The 25,893-nt window shown below is 41.9% G+C and overlaps 1 protein-coding gene across 1 annotated transcript in view; it reads left to right on the plus strand.

Moving 5' to 3' along the window:
* nom1 (nucleolar protein with MIF4G domain 1) overlaps nucleotides 1-25,893 on the plus strand; it is a 47,593-nt gene that overhangs the window by 13,844 nt on the left and 7,856 nt on the right. The window contains exons 5-9 of the mRNA XM_033044408.1: nucleotides 1,461-1,571; nucleotides 14,065-14,226; nucleotides 17,014-17,135; nucleotides 19,292-19,424; nucleotides 22,784-22,915. Of these exons, the coding sequence (XP_032900299.1) occupies nucleotides 1,461-1,571; nucleotides 14,065-14,226; nucleotides 17,014-17,135; nucleotides 19,292-19,424; nucleotides 22,784-22,915 (660 nt within the window). The remainder of the gene's footprint in view (nucleotides 1-1,460; nucleotides 1,572-14,064; nucleotides 14,227-17,013; nucleotides 17,136-19,291; nucleotides 19,425-22,783; nucleotides 22,916-25,893) is intronic.

A 25,893-nucleotide genomic window follows, 5' to 3' on the forward strand; every position in this document is an offset into this window, starting at 1 on the left:
AGAGAAGATTTACGACAATGTTGCCAGGACCTGGGTTCTCGGGAAAAGTTGAGTAGGCAAGGACTTTATTCCTTGGGAGTGCAAGAGGATGAGGGGTGATCTTATAGAGGTGTGCAAAAACATAAGATGAATAGATTGGATAAATGCACAGTCTTTTTCCCAGAGTGGGCGACTTAAGAACCAGAGGACATAGGTAGGTTTAAGATGAAAGTGGTGGAAGATTTAATAGGAATCTGAGGGGTAACTTTTTTTACACAAAGGTGGGGAGTGTGTGGAATGAGCTGCCAGAGGAGGCCGTTGAGGCAGGCACTATCTCAATGTTTAAGAAACATTTGGGCAGGTACATGGATAGGAAGGTTTAGAGGGATATGGGCCAAATGCAGACAGGTGGGACTAGTGTAGATGGGGCACGTTGGTCGGCATGGTTAAGTTGGGCCGAAGGGCCTGTTTCCACACTGTACCATTCTAAGACTCTTAATGTGTGTTACCTCTTTGAAAAAATCAGTCATATTGGTCAGACTGGATACAAAACCATACTGCCGATCTTTGATTAATCCCTGACTTTCCAAGTGTAGTTTAATCTTGCCTCTTTTTTGCAATGTCACCTACCATTGACATTAAAGTCACAATCCTGTAATTACTTGGCTTATCGTTGCTATCTTTCTTAACCAAAGCTACCACGTTTACTGTGCTCTATTCCAAACTGGAATGCACTGTCCGAGTAGGTGGTAAAGGAATCGAGTACTTAACAACATTTAAATAGTATATAGACAAGCATTTGAATTGCCAATGCATAGAAGGCAATTGACCAAGTACTTATAAATGAGGTTAGTATACATGGTGCTCGTGCAGCCAGTTTATGTACTGAATGACTCTCTGACCCTTTCTGATGAGCACTTTGCTAAGGAGAACATGTCCCTATTCTATCTAGGATCCCTATAAATTTATACATCTCAATTATTTTTTCCCTTCGCCTCATCTGTTCCAGAGCGATAACCACAGTTTTTTTTTTTCCTGGTGATGTCTCCACATTCACTCCAGTACAGCAGCAACTTTTTTATTTGCGCATCTCCATTAGATTCTCTGGACTTTTTCTTTTCTAACCTGCCACGAGGAACCCTGTTTTTGTTTAAAAAAAATCTGCGAAAATCCGCATAGACGACATCAAATGCAAATAAAAGCTGAATTAGCTGGAAGCACTCAGCAGACAAATAGCATCTGTGGAGAGCACCAAAACCCATCAGAATGCTAATGAGGGAGACTGGGATAAAATCCAGCTCATTTATAAGCACTTTAGTGGTATCATGATTATGAGTGGATATTAGGTAAATGAGGCTGATAACTAGCAATTTTGCCAAACATTTGATAGTGAAATTGATTGGACTGCATGTAAAGGTTTTTTTTTGCATGTACTTTGGATTCAGCCCATTGCTTACCTGCACCGTATTTTCCAATTCCAGGTTCGTTTTATGCTGGATATCATGTTAGCACTAAAGAATAATGACATGCGTAAAATCCCAGGTTATGATCCTGAACCGGTGGAAAGATTTCGAAAGCTCCAGAGGAGTCTGGTAATGTCACAATCTTGTTAAATGTTACTTTTCAAAAACACAGAGCAATGCATTAGTTCTGCTAATAAGTGGAAGTATGCTGGGAGTTTTCTCTAATTATGGTTTTAATTATAGACTATAACGAATGCTTGTCTGGGTATCTGCATACAGCACCTCTTCTACTTGATTGTTTTCCTCTTCAAGTAACAGAATTATCCAAAATATAAGCTTAGATGGGGCATCTTGATCAGCAAGGGCGAGTTGGGCTGAAAAGCCTGTTTCCATGGTGTGTGATTAGCGGTCTTGCCAAAGATTTGATAGTGAAATTGGTTGGAGTGTGCATAATTAAGTTCTTTTTTTTGTTGTGTGTTCAATGGATTCATCCAAATGATTTCCATCTACCCATTAATATGACTCGACCGGGCTTGATATCTCCATGATTTCTTTCAATCCTGTCTAAATCTCTTTGTTGCTGCTGCTGGCCCTGACGGCATCCCCGGGCGCGTGCTCAGTGCCTGTGCTGCGCAGCTGACAGACGTCTGGACTGACATCTTCAACCTGTCACTTGCCCAAGCAGTTGTCCCCACGTGCCTTAAAACTACCTCCATCGTGCCAGTGCTAAAACACTCCACTGCGGCAAGCCTCAACGACTTCCGCCCAGTTGCACTTACCCCCATCATCACCAAGTGCTTCGAGAGGCTGGTCCTGGCACACCTCAAAAGCTGCCTACCCCCCCACACTGGATCCCTATCAGTTTGCCTACCGCAAGAACAGGAGTACGGAGGATGCCATCTCAACGGCACTTCACTCCGCCCTCTCCCACCTCGACAACAGAGACACTTACGTAAGAATGCTGTTCATCGATTACAGCTCAGCATTCAACACCATTATACCATCTAAACTGATCACCAAACTCGGTAACCTGGGCATCGATCCCTCCCTCTGCAACTGGATACTGGACTTTCTAACCAACAGACCACAGTCTGTTAGGTTAGACAAGCACACCTCTTCAACCCTCTCCCTGAACACCGGCGTTCCACAGGGCTGTGTGCTGAGCCCCCTCCTCTACTCCCTCTTCACCTATGACTGCACACCTGTACATGGTACTAACACCATCATCAAGTATGCAGATGATACAACGGTGATTGGCCTCATCAGCAACAACGATGAGTCGGCCTACAGGGAGGAGGTCTAGCACTTAGCAGCATGGTGCGCTGACAACAACCTGGCCCTTAACTCCAAGAAGACCAAGGAGCTCATTGTAGACTTCAGGAAGTCCAGGGGCGGCACGCACACCCCCATCCACATTAACGGGACGGAGGTGGAACGTGTTTCTAGCTTCAGGTTCCTGGGTGTTAACATCTCCGATGACCTCTCTTGGACCCACAATACCTCAACTCTGATTAAGAAGGCTCACCAGTGTCTCTTCTTCCTGAGGAGACTGAAGAAGGTCCATCTGTCTCCTCAGATCCTGGTGAACATCTACCGCTGCACCATCGAGAGCATCCTTACCAACTGTATCACAGTATGGTATGGCAACTGCTCTGTCTCCGACCGGAAGGCATTGCAGAGGGTGGTGAAAATTGCCCAACGCATCACCGGTTCCTCGCTCCTCTCCATTGAGTCTGTCCAAAGCAAGCGTTGTCTGCGGAGGGCGCTCAGCATCGCCAAGGACTGCTCTCACCCCAACCATGGACTGTTTACCCTCCTACCATCCGGGAGGCGCTACAGGTCTCTCCGTTGCCGGACCAGCAGGTCCAGGAACAGCTTCTTCCCGGCGGCTGTCACTCTACTCAACAACATATCTCGGTGACTGCCAATCACCCCCCCCCGGACACTCCTCCCACAGGAAAAACACTATGTCTGTATATATGCTAATGTAAATATTTATTCAAATCATATGCTATGTCGCTCTTCCAGGGAGATGCTAAATGCATTTCGTTGTCTCTGTACTGTACACGGACAATGACAATTAAAGTTGAATCTGAATCTGAATCTTTGTTGCCAGGATGCTTCTCTGGTACACAACACTGGATGTGTCACACTTGTTTTCAATTAAACATGGAAAGCACCATTGTAATTATCTTAGCCACCATCAGAAGTTTTTTCCGTTACATAGATAACATCTCTCTCATAGTCCAGCTGAACTATTCACAACTTCAACATCATACAAAGTTTTGAATTAAGCTTCCAATCGTGTATCCACTCCATTACAAAGAATCATAGTCACAAACCACAGATACCGACCCTTTGGCCGATTGGGACTCTGACCATCATACACCTATCTTCATTAATCCTATTTTCCATATGGCGTGTGACCCTCATCTAAATACATTTTCAGATGTTGTCAATAAATAATTTTGGCAGAAATTGACAGATTCTTGATTAGTAAGAGTGTCAGGTGTTATGGGGAGATGGCAGGAGAATAGGGTTGAGAGGAAGGATAGATCAGCCACGATTGAATGGTGGAGTGGATGGGTCGAATGGCCTGAATCATGAGAGGAATAGATTGGGTAGATGTTCAGTCTCTTGCCCAGAGTAGGTGAATCGAGGACCAGAATAGATGGGTTTAAGGTGAAAAGATTTAATAGGAATCTGAGGGGTAACTTTTTCCACACAAAGGGTGGTGGATGGATGGAACAAGCTGCCAGAGGAGTTAATATTTGATCTGCCAAAGGGGGTAGTTGAGGCTGGGACTATCCCAACGTTTAAGGAAAAGTTAGACAGGTACATGGATTGGACAGGTTTGGAAGGATATGGACCAAATGCAGACAGGTGGGACTAGTGTAGTTGGGACAGGTTGGCTGGTGTGGGTAAGTTGGGCTGAAGGGCATGTTTCCAAGCTGTATCACTCCATGACTCTTATGAATGAATAATTTGCCCCTATAATTTATGAACTTTACCTTAAACCTATGCCTAGTGTTAGACCTCTCCATCCTGGAGGCGAAAAATGTTCTGACTGTACCCTATTTATGCCTCAACATCTTTTTTCGACAGCTCTTAAAATGTTGCAGTACTCATTTAATGATTGCTCTGGACTGCTCAACTAGGTTCTGTTCTCCAGTCACGTGTTTAGGATCGGAAGCTGCAACCTTTGACTCTTAAGCGTTGTTAAGAATCACAAACAATAAAGATGACTGGAGACGCAGATAGTGGAGTTTGGAGTGACGTGTCCTCACTTTAAGAAATTGTGGCCTCTGATGTTCATTTCATTTTTCACATTTCAGCCCAACGATTTCTCTCACGCAATTATATTTCTACTTCCCTCACATTTAGCTTTTTCCTCCAAATTTAATATTCTTTTAAGTCTCTTTCCTTGGAGGGCTCCAAACAGGTTCATTGCATATTTTGTCTGTCTATCCAGACACAGAATTTTTTAATTTAAAGCAACTTAAAGCAATTTAAAGTCTGAGTCAATATTTCAACTTACCTTCCATATTTGTAAACCATCAGGAAGGCCCAGAAAGATGTAGGAAGGAATTGCAGATGCTGGTTCATACCGAAGATAGTCACAAAATGCTGGAATAGGGCCTCGACCCAAAACGTCACCCATTCCTTGTATCCAGCGATGCTGCCTGTCCCGCTGATTTACTCCAGCATTTTGTGTCTATCTTCAGTCCTGAAAGATGTCTGTTGGTGCAATGCCACAAGGTGGCAGCGTTGCATGGTCAGAGTAATTCTCAAAAATTGATAATATCAATTTTTCTTTTATGTTGGGTTGTACTGAAATGTATTTGTAATGGAAATCAATCATAAAAATAATTGTCTCCAGACATATGTGTCAATGAAAATAAATATTGACAATTTTTCCCTATTAATTATAAAATCGAAATGTTTGTTTCATGTCAAAATTGATTTCAGAAATTTTGATTTATAGCTTAATATTTGCATCTTCTTCCTTATCGTTTGTTTTCTGCAGTGCTTTATCATGCTTTTCCTGATGTGTAACCTTGTGTCTATCTTTGGTTTCAAATCATATATATGATATGAGAATTTGAATGCAAGAGATTTAATGGGTCCTGGTGAGACAGTTTCTGTAATATTGTGCAAAAGGTTTGCCTCCCTACCCAAGGAAGCATATACTTGTAATACAGGGAGTGATCAAAGGTTGACCAGATTAATTTATGGGATTGAGTGTATTTCCATTGAAGAAGCGTTTGAATAGGAAGGGTTAATTAGCAAGTCCAATCTGGAAAAAGGGTCCCAACCCAAAATATTGCGCAGTCACAGTATGCTGCCTGATCTGCTGGGTTCCTCCAGCACTTTGTGTTTTGTTCAGCACTCCAGCATCTGCAGTTGCTTGTGATTCCTTAAATAGAAGAGGTCTGTTCTCTGGAGTTTGGAAGAATGTGAGATGATCTCAGGAAACAATACTTTTTTGGTGTTTGAATGGCTGTGTACATGGTTGATGATTCCCCAGGCTGGAGTATCTACAACTGGATTTTCACAATCTCAAAATAAGATGTGAGCCATTCAGGACAGAGGCAAGGAGAAATGTCTTCACTCTGAGGGTGCTGAATGTTTGAAATTCCCTTCCCAAAAGATCTGCAGGGGATCAGTGACTGACTGTCTTTAAGACCAAGATCAATAAACATTTAGATAATAAGGATATCAAGGAATATTGTATTAGAATAGAAATGTGGCACTGAGTTAAAATAAATCAACCATGTCATTATTAAATGTCAGGCCTGATGCAAGGGCATAAATAGCCATGTGTGCATCTGTTTCTTTTTTTTTCAATCTCAGCTCCTTTTGCTTCAATCTCTAAGATCATTTGAAGATGTCTGAAGAAGTGCACCAACCCAAAACATCACCTATTCATGTTCTCCAAGGATGCTGCCTGGCCCGTTGAGTTCCTCCAGCACTCTGTGTCCTTTTCTGCAAACCAGCATCCCAATGGTTCTTTATTATCACATGTGCAGACGTATAGTGTGAAATACAGTTCTTTGTTTCTACTACTCATGGTTTGATGGACTACAGATAATTTTTTATTGAGTTCTGAATTACTGAAAATCAATTTCCTAGTTTTGTCAGGACTATTGCATTTCTTCACGATTTTCATAAATACACTGCCGTTTTGCCTTTTTTTTCCATTCAGTATTATAGAAGTACATTTATCACCTTCCTGTGCCTGCCCTGTTTTACACAGGACAAATGTGGATAACGAATATAGAAACAAGGAACTGCCAATTCTGGTTTACCCAAAATGGTACAAAGTGCTAGGATAAGTCAGTGTGCCAGTCAGCATCTCTGGAGAACATAGATAGATGCCGTTTCAGGTCGGGAAATGTCACCTATCCGTGTTCTCCAGAGATGCTGAGCTACTCCAGTACTTTTGTGGATGATAAATGTCATTTTGTTGGTGGTATTTTTGCCATTACAGCAAAAAAATACTTGTGAATTTATATGATAGTTATGCAGTTCTCTTATGGGTGGTGTTGTGAAATATGGAGTACAGTAAGCATACCATGATTAACAGGATGATGATGGTGTTCTTTTACACTGAGGAGCTCCAACAGCACCAACCAAGTGGACTGCTTCAGAGATGGGCAAAAAAGCCCAGTTATCCAAATTTCACAAGTGTAGCTGATATAATCCTCAAATAAATATATTTAAGGAGTTGGATATTGTTCTTGGGGCCAGATGAATCACGGGATACCGGGACAAACCTCGAAAGATTTTGGATTTGAATGATCTGCCATGATCATATTGAATGTCACAGTGATCTCACAAGGCCAAATTGTCGCCTCTTACTTTTCTGTATTTCTTCGTCATTAAACTATATGTAGATCACAGTTCAAGAGATCACGTTCATCCATACTATTACTAAAACTCTCTTCTTGTCCCCTTCTGGTTTGCGTTGTTTTTAAATTTGCTCAATAACGGTACCCTATATCGCTAGGATTTTTTCGCCACCTTACTGTTCTCCTCTGCTCCAAGCGCACCAAGTTTTGTTCCGATCGGTTAAATATCACAAAAATATCACAAAGGTTATTGGTCTGTTATTCGCCGGGACGGCGACGCCTCTTCCGGAACCCGCTCTCAATCACGGGTGCCGAGAATAAAGCTGGAGGAGCGGAGTGTGGGCTGTGTTTGCGGCCGGGGGCTGTGAGCGCGACAGGCGCTGGGGACGGGAGCCGTTGAGTGAGTCCGGAGCTAGGTCCTGGAGCCGGTGAGTGCGGTCGGGGCCGGGAACCGGTGAGCACCCACGACCCCCTACACCCCCCCTCCCATACACACCCTCCTCCCCCACGCACCCCACGCACCCCCCTCCTCCCCACGCACCCCCCTCCTCCCCACGCACCCCCCTCCTCCCCCACGCCCCCTCCTCCTCCCCCACGCCCCCTCCTCCTCCCCCACGCCCCTCCTCCCCCACGCCCCCTCCTCCTCCCCCACGCCCCCTCCTCCTCCCCCACGCCCCCTCCTCCTCCCCCACGCCCCCTCCTCCTCCCCCACGCCTCCTCCTCCTCCCCCACGCCCCCTCCCCCACACAGACCCTTCCCCCACACAGACCCCCTTCCCCCCGGTTTCCTCACGCATTCCAAAGGCGTGCAGGTTTGTAAGCTAATTGGCTTCATAAAATTGTAAATTGTCCCTGGTGCGTGTAGCATAGTGTTAGTGTGCAGGGAGCGGTGATCGTAGCGGACACGGTAGAGCGAAGGGTCTGTTTCCGTGCTGTCTATGAACTAAACTTTGAGGCCTCCATCAGCAAGGTTGATGACTGAAGGATAAGTTTTCCATTTATGGTGTTCTTTGTGACAGCACTGAATGTTTGGAGTACAATGCAGGAAATGTACATGTCGGTCCTGGGTTTCTTCCAATAGTGTGCAATTTGTTATCTTCTTTCAGTGAATAAGAATACACAGTAAGCAAGTGGAAATTTGACTTGCATCGTAACCATGAATTAGTGAATTTTGGACAGTAGGTTTTTAAAACAGTGGTTTGTGGTACCATTACTCTTATTTCATGCTATATATCCATCTGCTCTTGGTTATAGGGAAAGAGCATACTTTATTATCAGCTTAAAATCGAGAATGTGGTTGATTTGGATGCAGATTCTGTGGTTCCAAGCAGATTGGCAACATGATATTTAATACAAAAATGCGATGAGTTAAATTTTGGGAGAAGTTCTCCATTAAATGATTCAGTAACAGAGGAAATTACAGACTATGTACATTTGTTGATAGATAATCTTACTTTTGCTTAGATGTGAAAATCTATTACAATCATAGCACGATAAGTCGTTAGTTATGACACAAATGCATTAAGTATTTTGTGCACCATTATGCTTCAAACATAAGGCTGTATGACTAAACAATGAAATAGTTTTGTTGGCCCTCATCTACTCTTCTAGATATGCACTCAATGTTGAGAGATCCATAGAAGCAGAAAACATAGTGCAACAACATTTTGTGCACTATGTCTGCATTACGCTGATGAATAGGTTAATGTTAACCTGCTGGAAAAGTGAATTTGTTTTTATATCCATACAGTAAATCTGTCTGTTTACTTTACAGTTAAAAGGGATCATTATAAGAACACTTCAGATGATATGTCTTTTATTGCTTCTGCACTTCCACACAAATTTTGCTTTATGGACTGAAAAATAAACATTATTTGAGTTGATGTTTTTCCCCCACACTTTATTATTTAAATTTGAAGTAAAATGGAATACTTGGTTCAATGGAACATCTGGTCTCAACTAATGCAACTCAACTGTGTTTTGCTGAACCGGATCAGTGTAACGAGAGGGAGCATTAAAATCTTTTAAATCCTTAATGTCATTGGAAATAATTTTCCAACAGTAAAGTATGGAAAAGAGGGAGACATTAAAAAGCAAGATATTTTTTTTGCCAACAAAATGTAAAGAATTGACGATTGTGTTATTATAGATGCACTGTTATACAAGTAACTCTTGTATGTAGAGTCAGTTTTCTGGCAGATGCCCAGAGTATGGGGCAGGGGCAACTGGATGCCAAAAATATTTTTAGATGCAATTACCCTTTTGTTAATCACTGGAAACATCTATTGTTGAGGTTTGCAACATTTTAAATTAAAATCATACAATCGTTACAACATGGAATGCTGCCATTTGGCCCATCATGCCCTCAAGAGCTCTGTGCTGGAGAAATCTGGTGAGACCCATTCCCCCAGCTTCCTCTTTGTTGTCCTGTAGTGCCTTCTCCCCCAAATATTTGGCCAATTCCCTGTTGAGCAACAATTAGATCTACTGCTGTCCTTACAGATGATGAATCCCAGGTCACATCTTTTCATTGGCTGGAACAATTTATTTTTGTCAACTCAATTGGATCCTTTGTGGTTTTAAATACTTGTTTTCCACCACCTCTCGACTGTATCTCTCCAAGCAATATTATCCTTTTTTTTTTGTCCTTTCTATCCACAAAACCAAAGTACTTAATTGCAATGAACATTCTTCTGTTTTCTTTTCTTCACCGCTTTCCACGGACTTCACTTTCTTCCTATAATCCATTGACTTGACAATGCAATGTTCTATGAGCAACCAAATCATGATACCATTAAAATAAAAAATTACGTAACATTTAATCTATTTTAAAAGTCTGTAATCCTGTTTTTTTTTTTAATTTACCTTGTTAACCTATCCTCCAACCTACTAATATTTGTACATTCAGGTACTCTGGAATTGTGACTAGAGTCAAATCATTCAATGGTGCAACAGGCAAAATATGGCTCACACATATTTCTTATTTTCATAGTGCTGTTTTCTCTCTCTGCATTAGTTCCACAAACATGCTGCCAATGTTGTGTTTATTCTTCATTTTTACTGATATAAATCTATCATCATCATCAGCGGTCACTCGAAACGAGTATGACTGTCCTCTCCTCTCCATAGGGTCGTCTACTTGTGGGTCTGTAGAGGCCGATCCGCGATCCATACACCTTGGTGCAACGTGGGCAGTGGAGACTGGCAGTGGTTGGTAGTCGTCGAGCCCCCTTCTCTCTCTCCTTACGGTGCTGTTGCTTTGTCTCTGCGACACGCCGTAGTTCCATTTCGTGACGTGCAGCTCCTTCCTGCACAGATTTCCTCCAGGAGCGCCTGTCCAGTGCAATGTGCTCCCAGTTGCTCGATGTGATGTGGAATTTCTTCTGACTGTTCTTGATGTTGTCCTTGAAGCGTTTCTTTGGCCCACCGGGGGTTCGCCGACCTTCCTTCAATTGAGAGTACAGGATTTGTTTAGGGAGAAGTGTGTTGGACATGCGGATGACATGGCCAGTCCATCGAAGTTGGTGCTGCATTACTGTGGTGGTGATGCTGGTCATGTTGGCTTCCTCCAGAACATTGATGTTGGTGCGTTTGTCCTCCCAGCTGATCCTCCGAATCTTTCGTAAGGATCTGTGATGGTATTGTTCCAGGGCTCTCAGGTGCCTGCTGTAGGTGGTCCATAACTCGGCTCCATACAACAGGGTGGAGAGGACAACGGCTCCATAGACCAGCAGTTTTGTTTGAGCCTTTAGGTCTCGGACTTCAAAGACTCTGAGTCTGGCGTAGGCTCCGCTGGCACAACTCAGGCGATGGTTGACCTCAGAGTTGATGTCAGCTTTTGAGGAAAGAATGCTGCCGAGGTAGGGGAAGTGGTCAACGTTTTCAAGAGTGGTGTCGTTCACTTTTATATTGGGCTGGGTAGACGGCTGGTTGGGTGGAGGTTGATGTAGGACCTGGGTCGTCTTGATATTTAAGGCTAGGCCCATACTCTGTATGCCTTGGCGAAGGCATTCAGGATGCCCTGAAGGTCTTCTGCAGAGTGTGCTGCAATGGCACAGTCGTCCGTGTACTGAAGCTCCATAGTGGCGGTGTTACTGACTTTGCTCTTGGCCTTCAACCTATTCAGTTCTGTGGAGGATTGGGATCCCCTGTGGCAGCTCTTCACCAATGAGGTGAAATATGGCAGCAATGAAGACGACAAACAGGGTTGGTGCGATGATGCTTCCATGTTTGACCCCCGTTTCCATAGTGAAGGGCTGAGCACTGTGACTGACATTCCATCATGTAAAAGCCTCAATATTCTGATGTACTTGTTGTGATAACCGTACCTTGATAGGATGCTACCGAGTCAAAAGCCTTTGTCAAGTCTATGAAGGCCATGCACAAAGGCTGCCTTTGTTCACGGCATTTTTCTTGGGAGATGGCGTGCTGTGAAAATCATGTCTGCTGTACCTCTGGATGGGCGGAAGCCACACTGTGATTCTGGGAGTACCTCCGCAGACAGTGGTAGAAATCGATTTGCGAGGACACGAGCAAGGACTTTGGCTGTTGTTGACAGGAGCGAGATGCCCCTGTAGTTTCCACATTCACCCTTGTCCCCCTTCTTAAAAATTGTGTTTTTAAGAAGGGGGACAAGGTTGAATGTGGTAAATCTATAACACTAACAAGATTTGCACACACGTCAATCACATTGTACTTGTGATGTACTCTTCTCTGTATCTGCGTGGGAATACTCAAATCAAATTAGTTGCGCACAATGTCTACAATTTTTATTATTTTGATCAAATTGATTGATTGACAGATACAGCACGAAAACAGGGCCTTTGGCCCATAGACCATCGTTCACCCATTCACACTAGTTCTATGTTTTTCCACTTTTGCAACCATTCCCTACACACTTGGGGCAATTTACAGAGACCAGTTAACCTACCAACTTGGGTGTCTTTAGAATGCAGGAAGAAATGGACAACCCACAGGAAATCCACGTGGTCACAAGGAGAATTGAAGGAAAAAACTTTTTTTTACTTTTTCATAGTGTATGGGATTCACAGCCAGAGTGGGGTGAGTTATATTCTGATGTCAGCATATCATGGAGCTGTGCAGCACAGAAATGAACCCTTCAGCCCATCTTGTCCATGCCAGCTGTAATGCCTATCTATGCTGATTCCATTTGCCTGCATTAAGCCCATTAATTCCTGCATTGAGTATCCAAGTGCCTTTCTGTCTCTGCCTCCTCTTCTTGCAGACTGCTCTATCTAACCACCACCATTTATGTGAAAAAAAATTACTGCTGAGATCTCTCATAAATTTCTCCCTTTCCCCTTGAATTTATGCTCTCTAATTTTAGATTCCCTGACCCTGGGTGAAAAAGGTTCTGGCTCTCTACTCTATCTGTGACAGTCATGATTTAAAACTCTAAGGTCACCCCTCAACTTCCTCTGTTCCATTAAGACCAAACCCAGCCGATCCGATCTCTCCTTGCCACAAAAGAGCTGGTGGAATTGCTGTCTCACAGCGTTCGATCCTGACCTTGGGCGCTGTCTGCGTGGAGTTTGCACATTCTCCAGGTGACCGTGTGGGTTTCCTCCGGGTGCACTGGTATCCTCCCACATCCCAAAGACGTGCTGGTTTGTAGATTAATTGGTCTGTAAAAAAAAAATTTTAATTAAAAAATTATAATAATCCCCCTAATGGAAAACAGAACTAGTGTGAATGGCTGATTGATGGTCGGCGTGGACCTGGTGGGCTGAAGGGCCTATTTCCACGCTGTATCTCTAAACTAGTCTAAAAGCTCTCCATTCCAGGTAACATCTAAGTGAATCTGATGTGCACTCTTTCCAATGCTTTTGCCTTTGGGCCCTCATTGCATCTTGGTGATCAGTCTGCTGGCCCTTTCTGCTATAAATAACTAAAATCAATTTTATACATATGTATGTAGTAATTCTCCACAAACCACAAGTCTTTGTATAAATAATCCTGCTTTCATTAGATGAAACTCTTGTAGTTACTGTCAAATTCTGTTTGTGTATGTTTATTTGGGTTGCTCTACATTCTACTGAGGATCCAATCATTTTTTTTCATTATGTAATGCATGATAAAATTGTCCATTGGAGTCCATGATTATTGAGGCTAACAGAGCTCGCCATACTTCCAGTTAAATTTACAAAAATAGCGAGGACGCAAGGATAAGAACTGAAGCAGGCCATTCAGAACCTCCTTGGATGCATTTCTATTTCAGAGCAGCACAGTGGCGCAGCTGATTGAGCTACTACCTCCCAGCACCAGAGACCTGGGTTTGAACCTGATCTTGGGTGTTGTCTGTGTGGAGTTTGCATGGTATCCCTATAGCAACATAGGTTTCCCCCAGGTATTAATTTGGCCTCTGTAAAATTCCTGTCCGTATGTAGGGGGTGGCTGAGAAAGTTGGATAACATAGAACTAGTGTGTTTAAGAAGGAACTGCAGATGCTGGAAATTGAAGGTACACAAAAAAGCTGGAGAAACTCAGCAGATGCAGCAGCATCTATGGAGCGAAGGAAAGATGCTGCTGCACCCACTGAGTTTCTCCAGCTTTTTTGTGTACCTAGAACTAGTGTGAATGGGTGATCAGTGGTTGATGTGGGCTGAAGACCCTGTTTCCACGCTCTATCTTTGCACTGCACATCGGATAAATTTTGCCTATTCTTTATCATTCCACAGTCAAAATTCTGGAATCAGTTTTTAAATTATGCTTTCATTATTGAAAGGAAAATCTTCATCTCTTTATTTTCAGATTCATAACAGTCGTGGTGATTTCCAACTACGTGTAACATTAGAAAACCTACTTTCAGCGGAGCAAGTTGGACGGTGGTGGATTGTAGGTTCTGCATGGAGTGTTGCTCCAATGATTGATCACGCAGGTTCCAAAACACAGCAAGATGTAGTTGTTGGAGAGGTGAGTATTTAGCTGGCGTTTTGTATCTTGGCCGTGGAGTTGGTCAATGCTAATGAAAAAAATTCACTGCTTTCAAAAATTATGCAGTGATTTTGGTTCATAAGGAGCTAATTCTGTTTTCACTCCTGTGTAGCTGGGTTGCTTTCCCTGTTGTAATTTTGTTAACATCATCTTATTTTCAGTATTCCATGTCTTCATCGAATATTGTGGCTGAATATGCATTACCTTTTTTTGAAATGCAATCCACATCCACAATCGGGAAATATTTCTAACTTTCCTGGTACTTACAACTTGATCACTTACAATTTACTGTCTCGAACAATTGAATGTCTATTTTATACTACATGGTATTTTTCACACCATCTGGTGGTGACTAGCGGGTCATCGACAAGGATGTCACACTGAATGAATCTAGGGCATTGATGACATTACACCTAAAGTATTGTGTACCTTTTTAGTCTCCACCTGCCTTTTTCTTTCTGAGGTTTCTCTCGTTGTTTTATTACAGTTATGCAAGCCATTGGTCAAGTCACATCTTAAGGATTGTGTACAGTTTTTGGTCTGCATTTGCACTTTTCCTGAACCCTCGCTTAGTTCTTCAGGCTCTGTAGGACTAACAAGCTAGAAGCATGGCTCCCAGAGTTGCCTCACAAAACAGCCATGTTCTCGTCAAAGCAAAAGGGTCTCAGATGGTATATTTTGAACCCCCACTCTTGGGTCATTCTGGTGGCCTTTCAAACATTTCTCACAGCTTAAAATATTAGAAATTAATTCTCAAAAATAAACCAAGCCACTTTAGTTTTGAAGGTTGATGTCTCTGTCAATGGGGTCACACTGCCTCTGGCAGTTATCCCTGACATAACGTTGAGGAGCCAAATATCGAATACATCCAGCTCTACCGCTCAGAACATTTCCAGTTTAATACTGGGTTCAGTGGAAGAGAATTTGATGCACCATCGCATTCAAAGTGAAAGGTGAGCTTACCCATGAGAAGGATGTAGTTGCTGGTTCTCTTCCACTTTTGCCCAAAATGTTATGTATTATTCAGATATAACTTTGCATTATTGTTTTCAATCAATCGTTTCAAAATTTCCACTGGCACATGGACAAAAATATGCTAAATCGATCCACCATCCCAATATAGTGAAAGCAAAGGTGAATCAAGAACAGGTACAGTGGCAGCAGTTAGTGAAGCTGCTTTCTCACAGCTCCAGTGACACGGATTCAGTCCTGACCTCCAGTGCATATTCTCTCAGTAACTGCTTGAGCTTCCTCTGGGTGCTCTGTTCACCTCTCCCACTCCACAGAATGTGCCACTTGTTAAATGAATTGTCCACTAAAAATGTATGGTGTATAGATGAGATATGCCCGGGGGGGGGGGGGGCTTGGGATTAACGGCTTGGGATTAATGTTAATATGGGTGGTAGCTGGATCAAATGTCCTTTTCAACCAACTCTGATGTTGCATCAATGTTATTACAACTCATGACCAGGTATCAAAATAATAACAAAAAAATGATGGAAATCTGAAATAGGAACAGGAATTGCTGGGGTACGACATCATCAACCCACCATCGACTGACTTCGCTTGAAAATAAATTAAAAAACTCCTTATGATGCTGCCCGATCTGTTGAATATTTCCATTGGAGTACAGCTTATAAATGTTCATGTATTGTAATTTCTTCATTTTCTTCAGTTTACGGTTTTCCAGTTTAACACAGCTCAGAATCAAAGTGGTACACCCATCCCTGAGTCCCCCATTCCCCTTTTTGCCCCACCCCGTCCCTTTTCACCCCATCCCGTCCCTTTTCACCCATATCTCCTCTCATTTCACTCCTTTTCTGACACCATTTTCACTTCTAACCTTTGTCACTTACATTCGCCCATTTGCAGATCATCTCTCCCTCACCTGTGTCCATCAATCACTTGCCAGGCTTTGTCCTGCCCACACCCCTCATTTTCTAGCTTTCTCCCCCTTACTCCTATCAGTATGAAGTAGGGTCCTGTCCCGCAATGTCAATCTGTTGTTTCCCTCCGCTGATGCTGCCTGACCAGCTAAGCCCCAAGAGCACTTTATGATTTGATCAAAAAATATTCAGATGTTCAATAAAAAAATAAATAACTGCATGCATAATAATTGACAGAATGAATAACATCATGGTGAAAATAACACTGAAGTAAAGAGAGAAACTGTAGATAGCATTGGAACAGGTCTTTTGGCCCACCAAGTCCGCACACTGCCAATCATACAATAATACTTTTTTTTTTAAATTCACCACGCATTTTAATCTACCCCACAAAGATTCTACCATTCATCTAGATTCCACGGGCAATTTTAAATGACCATTTATGCACCCAACCCACATGTCTGTGGGATGTGGGCAGAAATCAATGTAGCCAGACGAAACACGCATTATCACAGGGGGAAGGTGCGAACTCCACACAGTCAGCACTCGAGTTCAAGCTTGAACCCGGGTCTCTACGGTCGTGAGTCTGGCTGTGCCACTGTGCTGCATCAAACTTGGGAAATCAGAGTTTATTTGAATGTTGCTTTTCTCAAATGAATCTATGATATCTGCAAACTGCCCCATTGCCAATAATTTATCAATGGACAAACATTAGCCTGCTCCACCACAACTGTAATATTAATTATGAATTAACATCATATATTATTCCAGCTTGTTTGAAACATTTCTGGTTTTAAATGTACTTTCCAACCAAGAAAATAAACCCCACAATGTACCCTTCAAATGCAATCAATATTTCTCCATATTTGTTATGTTTTAGCTAAGTGGAAAACTTATGGAGCTGGCACGCAAACAGAGGATGAATACAGATATTCGGAAAAAAATCTTCTGTGTCATGATGACCAGTGAGGATTACTTGGACGCCTTTGAAAATCTCCTGAGGTCAGTGTTCAACTCCATGACTGGATCCACCTGCTACTTGCCAGCTCTTGCCCCGCCCCTTCTCCTCACTTCTTTCTTCCATCTATCCACCTTCTACTCTTATCAATCTGAAGGGTCATCACCTGAAATATCGTCAATCCATTTCCCTCAACATCTGATGCCTAACCCACTGAGTTCCTCCAGCAGTTTGTTGCTTTTGGCTTAAGATCAGCACCCACTAGTTCCATTCCTGAGGACCAAATAACTTGACGCAGTTGACAATAGATGTTGAGCCAATTTGTGCTATCGGTCTCAAAAGAATAACCTTTGACAGCAGCAAATATACAGCTTTGAGCCCATTCCACTTTGCCTAATGCCATTAGAGTATAACTAGTCAGTTCAAAAATCTTCCATGTCCAGAGAAAGTAAGTGGGGGTTAGTTAACAAGCAGCATAGCACCGTGGAATGGTGACAGATAATTTGCTCCATTAATTCATTTGTGCAACAGTGAATGAGGTAAACACAAATTACTTCAATTCATAAAGTTGAAGGCACTACACAGGACTGGAATGCATATATAGGCTGGCACTTCAATGTATTAATAATAAGATGTGTCTCATTGATACAGCTGTCAATTTTCAGATTAATCTTCAAATCAATTGCTTGTACATTCAGATCACATTGCCTTAATCCAGGACCTGTATAGGAGATATCTGGGTAACCAAGCCAAAGCAGATTTAACTGATAATTTATTGTTGAGGTCCCTGCTCAGAGTATTTAGTATAGATTTTGGGAGGTCATGTTACATTTGGATAAGACATTGGTGAGGCTGCATTTAGAGGAAAGTGGTCAGATTTGGTCACCATTTTGTAGGAAAGATGTTGTCAAGCTGGAAAGGGTGCAGAGAAGATTTACGAGGATTTTGCCAGGACTCGAGGGCGTGAGCTATAGGGAGAGGTTGAGCAGGCTACGACTATTCCTTGGAGGCAGGAGGATGAGGGACGATCTTATAGAGGTGTACAAGATCAAGAGGAATAGATCAGGTAAATACATAGTCTTTTGCCCGGAGTAGGGGAATCAAGAACCAGAGGACATACGTTTAAGGTGAGTGGGGGGGAAAGATTTAATAGGAACCTGAGGGGTAACATTTTTTTACACATGGTCTGGTGGGTATATGGAACGAACTGTCGGGGAAGATAGTTGAGGCAGGTACTATCATAACATTTAAGTGACATTTGGACAGGTACATGGATAGAGTAGGTTCAGAGGGATATGGTGACATTAGTATAGATGGAGCATATTGGTCGGTGTGGGTAAGTTGAGCAGAAGGTGATTCAAAAACATTCAAAGTTGCTGAGGAATGTAAATACTTGTTCTTTTATTTTTCCCTGTTCTGACAATTTCCCTGAAATTAGCAAAAAATCAGTTAAAGTTCGCATCTACCTCCCCATGTGTGTTGCTCACTTCTCCAGTGTTGGATTTTTCAGAGAATACGTCATAACTTTGGTTCCAGGTCTTATTTTCACTGTTCAACCCTACATTCAAATTTAGCTCAGCCTGGTACCCAGTCTTTCAATTGGCAATCAAGTTATTTCCCCCCATATTTTCTTTAAAATGTGTACACCTTATTCAGCTTGTGTAGTCATTGAATATTAAATAATAACAGCCCACTGATGTAGCAGGGGTTATTTTTAATTGAAATGTTATATAATCCATGGGACATATCTCACTGCATCAGCTTCATTCCGTTTCTCAACATGAACTCGTTTATTAACATTGAGCATTAGAAAATTGATATTCTTCAGCATTAACCTGCCTTTCCTTGAACAAGCACAAGAATGAATTCACTTCAAAGCATTTTTTAATCAGCCTTTGGAGAATTTCTTCAAACAAAGATTACTCCGAATTTCCAAAATCAATTATTTTTTGATGCATCACCATTTCTGAACATTGGAGTGTAAGGATATATTAGAATCTAAATATTATTCATTGGTTAATTGTAATCATTTTTCTGGTCATCTGATGTCACTAAATTGTTAACAATGTACTTTATATATGATTAAGTTTATATTATTCAGCATAGCCATTACATGCTTGAATACCACTCTAAAATATATTTAAAATTCTTAATGTCTTCAACATTTTTCAAACTTTACGTTTAACCATTATTCTTACAGGCTTGGGCTGAAAGACCAGCAGGAAAGGGAGATTATTCATGTCCTTGTTCACTGTTGCCTGCAAGAAAAGACTTTTAATCCTTTTTATGCATTTTTAGTGGAAAAATTCTGTGAATATGAGAGAAGATTTCAGGTAATACTGGGTTTACAATGTTCTGACTTTTCAAAATCTTATGGATTTTAATTATTTTTAATTAATACTTTTTGCCAATAGTGTTTGCCAATATTTAAAATTTTGGAATCTATGTAAAGCATTCGAAGGCTTATGTTTCTGACAATCAAGTAATTTACACACACAAATATTAAACAAGGACTGGGAACCTCCTTGGCTTGGCAATAATGTGTTTAGTTTATTATTGTCACGTATACCAAGGTACAATGAAAAGCTTTTTGTTGCGTGCTATCTAGCCAACGAAAGACTACACATGATTACAATTAAGCTGTCCACAGTGTACAGATACAGGATATATAAAGGGAGACAGTACTCGAGATTTGATTTTTCTAATACCTGGGGGGCACTAGCTCAATCCTGACTCCCAATGTTGACTGTGAAGTTTGCAAATTCCTCCTGCAACAACATAGGTTACCTCTGGGTGCTCTTGATTCTTCCCACATCCCAAAGATGGGAAATTGATTGGTTTGCCATTAACTTAACCATCTGTATCCCTTCGTAGCCTTCTTACATCCCCTTCACAGTAGCTTTGCCACACACACACACTGAATATTTTTCTGAGAACCTGGATTTGGAATGTGCTATTTGAAAATTACTGAGCAAGTGCAATAGTGTTTGTTTCACCTTGCGGTTTTGTACTAGTATGAAACTGATTTCTCAGAGGAATAAATAGGGAACCACTTCAGAAATGGGCTGGAATTATTTCAAAAATTATTTAAGAACAAATAAATCATTATAGATATCTGTACAAATATTGGAAGTTTTAAAGGTTCTTTGTTCATCTTGATAATGTGGCCAGGTAATCCCTAGATGCCAATTGATGTTTCTTTGTATATATATTAGAGGATTGCATCTGTTCATTCAGCTGTACAAGTTTACAAGTGAATTAGAATGCACTTACCTGACAAGATTCTTCCGTTGAGGATAAACACAATATTTGTTTTGTTTCTGTGAGCATTAATCTCTGTGCTTAAAGCTGGCCTTGAGAAACAAATGCTCACAGATCAACAGTTTGAAAGGTGTTAGCAAAAATATTCTTCCATTATAAGCTGGTTATATTATGCACCACCAGTTAGATTACATTTTACCTCCATTTAGCATATCAACATAATGATACTTTGTAGTGTTGTAAAAAATGTCATTCAATATTTCCTCCAATAACGTCAGCTGATGGATTTTCACATTGTGATGTTGACTTCAAAATGAATTGTCTAACAATATAATGTATATGTGATTGTATCAATATCAGTGAACAACAATAAATAGCTTTACATTTTGTTCCATATATGTGTATGATAAATATATAGCTCATTCTGAGTGAGAAATTACTTTGTTTTTAAAAACAGACAAAATGCTGGAGTTACTCAGTCGGTCCAGCAGCATCTCTGAAGAACGTGAAAAGGTAACGTTTCAGGTCGGGACCCATCTTCAGGCTGTCCTGATCCGAAATGTCATCTCTTCATGTTCTCTAGAGATGCTGCCTGGCCCACTGAGTGGGTCCGGCACTTTGTATCTTTATTTAAATCAACATCTGCAGTTCTTTGTTTTGATAATATTTTTTGTTGTTTCTTGTGTCTACATCAATCTCTGCTGGGGATAATACTAATTAGCAAAATTGTCCACACATATAAGCTCGAGCCCAGGCAAGTGGCTATGGGCTCGTCTGGGACACTTTGTCCACAATGACCATCTTGAGGTCCAAGATGCAAGTAATCTTTCCTACCCTTTTCCACCCAAACTTATCTGTCCTCTGCGAACTCCACTAGCAGAGTGAGGCCAAACACAAGCTGCAGGGACAACACCTGGGTAGTCTGCATACCAACAACATTAACATTAAATCCTCCAATTAGGTAAACCCACACTCCCTTTGTTCCTTTTTCTTTCTTTCTGATCCACCCAGGTCCTCTTGCAACTTCCTGCCCCTTCTTTCCAAACTACACCCGTTCCTCTTTCAACCAGTTTATTTCGCCGTCCCCACTGGTTCCATCTTCCCAATGTTCCCGAAGATTGTTCCTGATGTTGGGAAGGTCCAGAACAAGGGGTCACAGTTTAAGGATAAGGGGGAATTCCTTTAGGACCGATATGAGGAAAATATTTTTCACACAGAGAGTGGTGAATCTCTGGAATTCTCTGCCACAGAGGGTAGTTGAGGCCAGTTCATTGGCTATATTTAAGAGGGAGTTAGATGTGGCCCTTGTGGCGAAAGGGATGAGGGGGTATGGAGAGAAGGCAGGTACTGGATACTGAGTTGAATGATCAGCCATGACCATATTGAATGACGGTGCAGGCTCGAAGGGCCGAATGGCCTACTCCTGCACCTATTTTCTATGTTTCCTATCTACCCACCCCCAGCCCCTATCCCACTATACCCATCTACCCAGCATCCCTCCTTTATCTTGTTACATTCATCATCTTCCTTTCTTATCAGATTCTATAATCTGCAGACTTTGTTACCTCAGGTTCATATCTTATGGGAGCGAATTAGGCCATTTGGCCCATCAAGTCTACACTGCCATTCAATCATGGTGGATCTATCTTTCCCTTCCACCCCCATTCTCCTGCCTTCACCCCATAATCTCTGGCACCTGTAACTAATCAAGAAATTATCAATTTCTGCCTTAAAAATATCAATTGACTCGGCCTGATCTATTATATTCATCTTACCTCCACTAATCACCTCCCATCTATCACTATCCTCCATCCTTCCTTCCCTCTCCTGGCTCCATCTGCCCATCAACCCCTCCTCACCACGATCCACTTGTGGCTTGCCAGCCCCTGCCTCACTTTATACTGGCCATTTCACCTTTACATTCTCAGTCCTAATGCAGGGTCTCGACTTTCTACCGTCACTTGTGTCTTCATTTTAGCTCGTCGTGGATTCAAATTTGCTGCCATTATAAAAAAAAATTTAAATGTATTGCAATGGAATCAAATGTTTCATCCTATCCATTTGGGTGATGTTTTCAGAATAACCTGTTGCGAACTCTAAATTACTGTTTTGATAGGATCGGATATTTACAATGCAGTTTCTAAAACAGGAGTAAGGATGAATGTGATAAACAATGTAAAAGCCTGGATGGTGATAATTCACCTCCTATGCTCTGAAACGCATGCTGGAATAAAAATGTATGGTTACAAATTTAAAATGCTCTAACCAGCTCATTTGAGAATGAGAGCGTGTGGCGACAACTGCATTAAAAACCTAAAACCTCTCATCTGGAGACCTGTGCTCTCACTCTTGTTGAATAATATTGTTTAGGTTTATTACCTATATGTGGATATTTTTAATAATTTTCTTTTCAATCCTTGACCCTAAACAGATGACATGCCAGTTCAGCCTGTGGGATCGCTTCCGAGAATTGACGAACTTGTCTAATGTGGCAATCGCAAACTTGGTTCATCTTCTTGTTCACCTTCTCGGTAGGAAGGTGCTGTCTCTATCCATCTTTAAGGTGAATGCATGATAAATATGAATTTGTTACCGTCCAAGTATAATTGTTTATTATGCGAGATACCTAAACTTTCTGAGGCGCAACTTTCATCATTGTCCAACTTCTGTCAAGGAGAAGCTATATTTCACCCTCGTTAGACCTCATTTGGACTACGCAGTTGCAGCATGGGACCCATACACAAATAAAAACATTTCTTCCATCGAACGTGTCCAAAGACCGGCAGCTCGATTTGTTACTAACACCTATGAGTGAGAAGCGAGTGTCACCAAACTTCTGAATTCTCTGGGGTGAAACCCTCTCCAAGACAGACGTGAAGCTCCCCGTTTGACCAGTTTTTACAAAATGTTAAATGGTCAGCTCGACATAGATTACAAGACCTACACCAAACCCAAACCAATTAGGAGCAGACGAGGGCATTCGATGCAATTTGTGATCCCAGCTACAAAGACAGATGTGTACAGCAATTCGTTCTTCCCCCGCACAATTAAAGCATGGAATAATCTCCACCCTACTATAGTTACTCAACCAGATGCAACTAAATTTAAAGTAGCTCTTTCTTCCCAATAACCCTTTCTGGCTTAAGCCCTCCCTTCACCACCTCCAGTTTAAATTCCATTTGGAATATTTTGGAGAACCAAGAACCAAGAACCTTATTTTTGTGTTTCTCTGTGAGCTCTTGTGGTACAATTCTGCCTGCTATGTTGAACATTTGGTGCAAGATATAAACAACATACCTCTTGGAGTGTTGGAGAGTTCTTAATATAAATAGCTTATCTCAGCTTGCTAACCTAGCATTCTCGAAAATTAAAGTCCAATGCAAATCTTGCTCATTTTTCTTCGTGGAAAGATATGAACTAAGTTTGCACAGAAATAGACAAAGTTAATACTTTTAACCAGAATAGGGACATCAAGAACCACCGGACGTGGGTTTTAGTTTAGTTTAGAGATACAACGCGGAAACGGGCCCTTCGGCCCACCGAGTCAGCACCGACCAACAATCCCCGAACACTAACACTATCCTAAATACACACCAAGGAGAATTTACCCATATACCGAACCAATTAACCTGTGCGTCTTTGGAGTGAGGGAGTAAACGGAAGATCTCGGAGAAAACCCACACGGTCATGGGGAGAACGTACAAACTCCATACGGACAGCACCCGTAGTCGGGGTTGAACCTGTGTCTCCGGCACTGCAAGCGCTGTATGGCAGCAACTCGTCCGCTGTGCCACTGTGCTGCCCTGAGGGGTGAGAGGGGAAAGATTTAATAGGCACCCTTTTCACTCGGGGAGTGGGAGAACATGAAGGTGGTGGCAGAGAAGGTAGTTGAGGCAGGCACTATAACGGCTTTTAGAAGATACTTGAATCGGTACACAGGTAGAAACGGTTTAGAGGGTTACTAGACGATCCGTTGGGTCCCCGTTGTGACGCTAGAGATCCCCGTTGTGATGCCAGTCAAGTACAACCTTTATTCAGTTATATCAAATTCCGTCAGCTGCACCCGTGCAGATACTGGACCCGGCAACCCTCCCCCAACTACACACGCGCGGATACCGGGCCCGGAAACCCTCCACAACTGTGCAGGCGCGGCTGACGGGCGCGGCAAGTGGGAACGCACTGCCGTTCACTGTAGAAAGTAAATTAACATTAATAAAGGGAATTTTGTAAAATCGAACGTAGCTTGATATTGCACACCGCAGGTGAATGGTGAGTAAGGCGCCCCTAAAATTGGTGCGCTATCACGTACCGTTTTGGCTGCATTTTGGGAGCATACATACATACATACATACAAGATGAGACTTAGTTATATAATATTGACAGGGCAAATACAGGCAAACGGGACTAACTTAGATTTGGTGCGAGTAATTCAAAAGTATTTAATTCAAAAGTAAATATAACAATATCATTAGAACTGTAACAGAATACCAGATTGAATGAGGTGCAAATCTGACCAATTACTTGTTTACACCAAAAAAACATGGGTACTTTATAGCACTATGGGAAATTAAGAAAATAAATATGATTGTGGTAGGGAATAAAAGTAAACTCGAAAACCACCACCTTTCAATACAAGCCACGAATATCACAATCATAAGGTTGCTACCATGTATTCGTTTTTCTAGCAAGATAGTTATTGAGCCTTGCATGATGCAGCTTTTTCTAAATTTGATCCATGTCTTGTTTTGATTACATTGGGGGAGACCTTTAATTACAATCCAGTAACTCTGTAATTCTGTAACTCTACAATCCAGTAACTGGACTGGGACAATTTTACTAGAGTGCGAAAGCAAGTCAATCGTGCAATTAGGAGTGCTCATAGATAACATGTTTCTTCTATTCTTGGGGGAGAGCAACCCAAGGCTTTTTGGAGATATGTGAAATCCAGACGGACAGACAACACTGGTGTCCAGATGCTTAAAGTGAACAACTGTCTGATCACTGAGGACCAGGTGAAAGCAGAAGCTCTTGCAAACCAATTTCAACACGTTTTCACCCGGGAAGATGTGGAGCCTTCATCATTTCCAGTCCTACAGCCCAGCCCGTATGCTGATATACCTGCTATTAAAATTGAGGTTGAAGGTGTCAAGAAGTTATTGCTCAACATCAATACCACAAAACCAATTGGACCAGACCAGATACAGAATCAAGCCCTCAAGATCGCAGCCGAAGAACTGGCTCCAGTTTTGCAGTTCATTTTCCAACCATCGCTTGACTCGGGTGATGTTCCGCTGGATTGGAGGAAGGCTAACATCACTCCTCTCTTTAAGAATGGTTCAACCACCAACCCAACAAATTATCGTCCTGTTTCATTAACAAGTACTTGCTGCAAATTGCTGGAGCATTTAATTGATAGTAATCTGATGCGACACGTGAGCAAACATAACATTCTTGCTGACAACCAACATGCATTTAGGAGGCATAGATCATGCGAGTCTCAGCTTATCCTGACGACAAATGACCTGGCCAAGCACCTTGATA

Source organism: Amblyraja radiata, chromosome 2 (assembly GCF_010909765.2).
Source record: "Amblyraja radiata isolate CabotCenter1 chromosome 2, sAmbRad1.1.pri, whole genome shotgun sequence".
NCBI lineage: Eukaryota > Metazoa > Chordata > Chondrichthyes > Rajiformes > Rajidae > Amblyraja > Amblyraja radiata.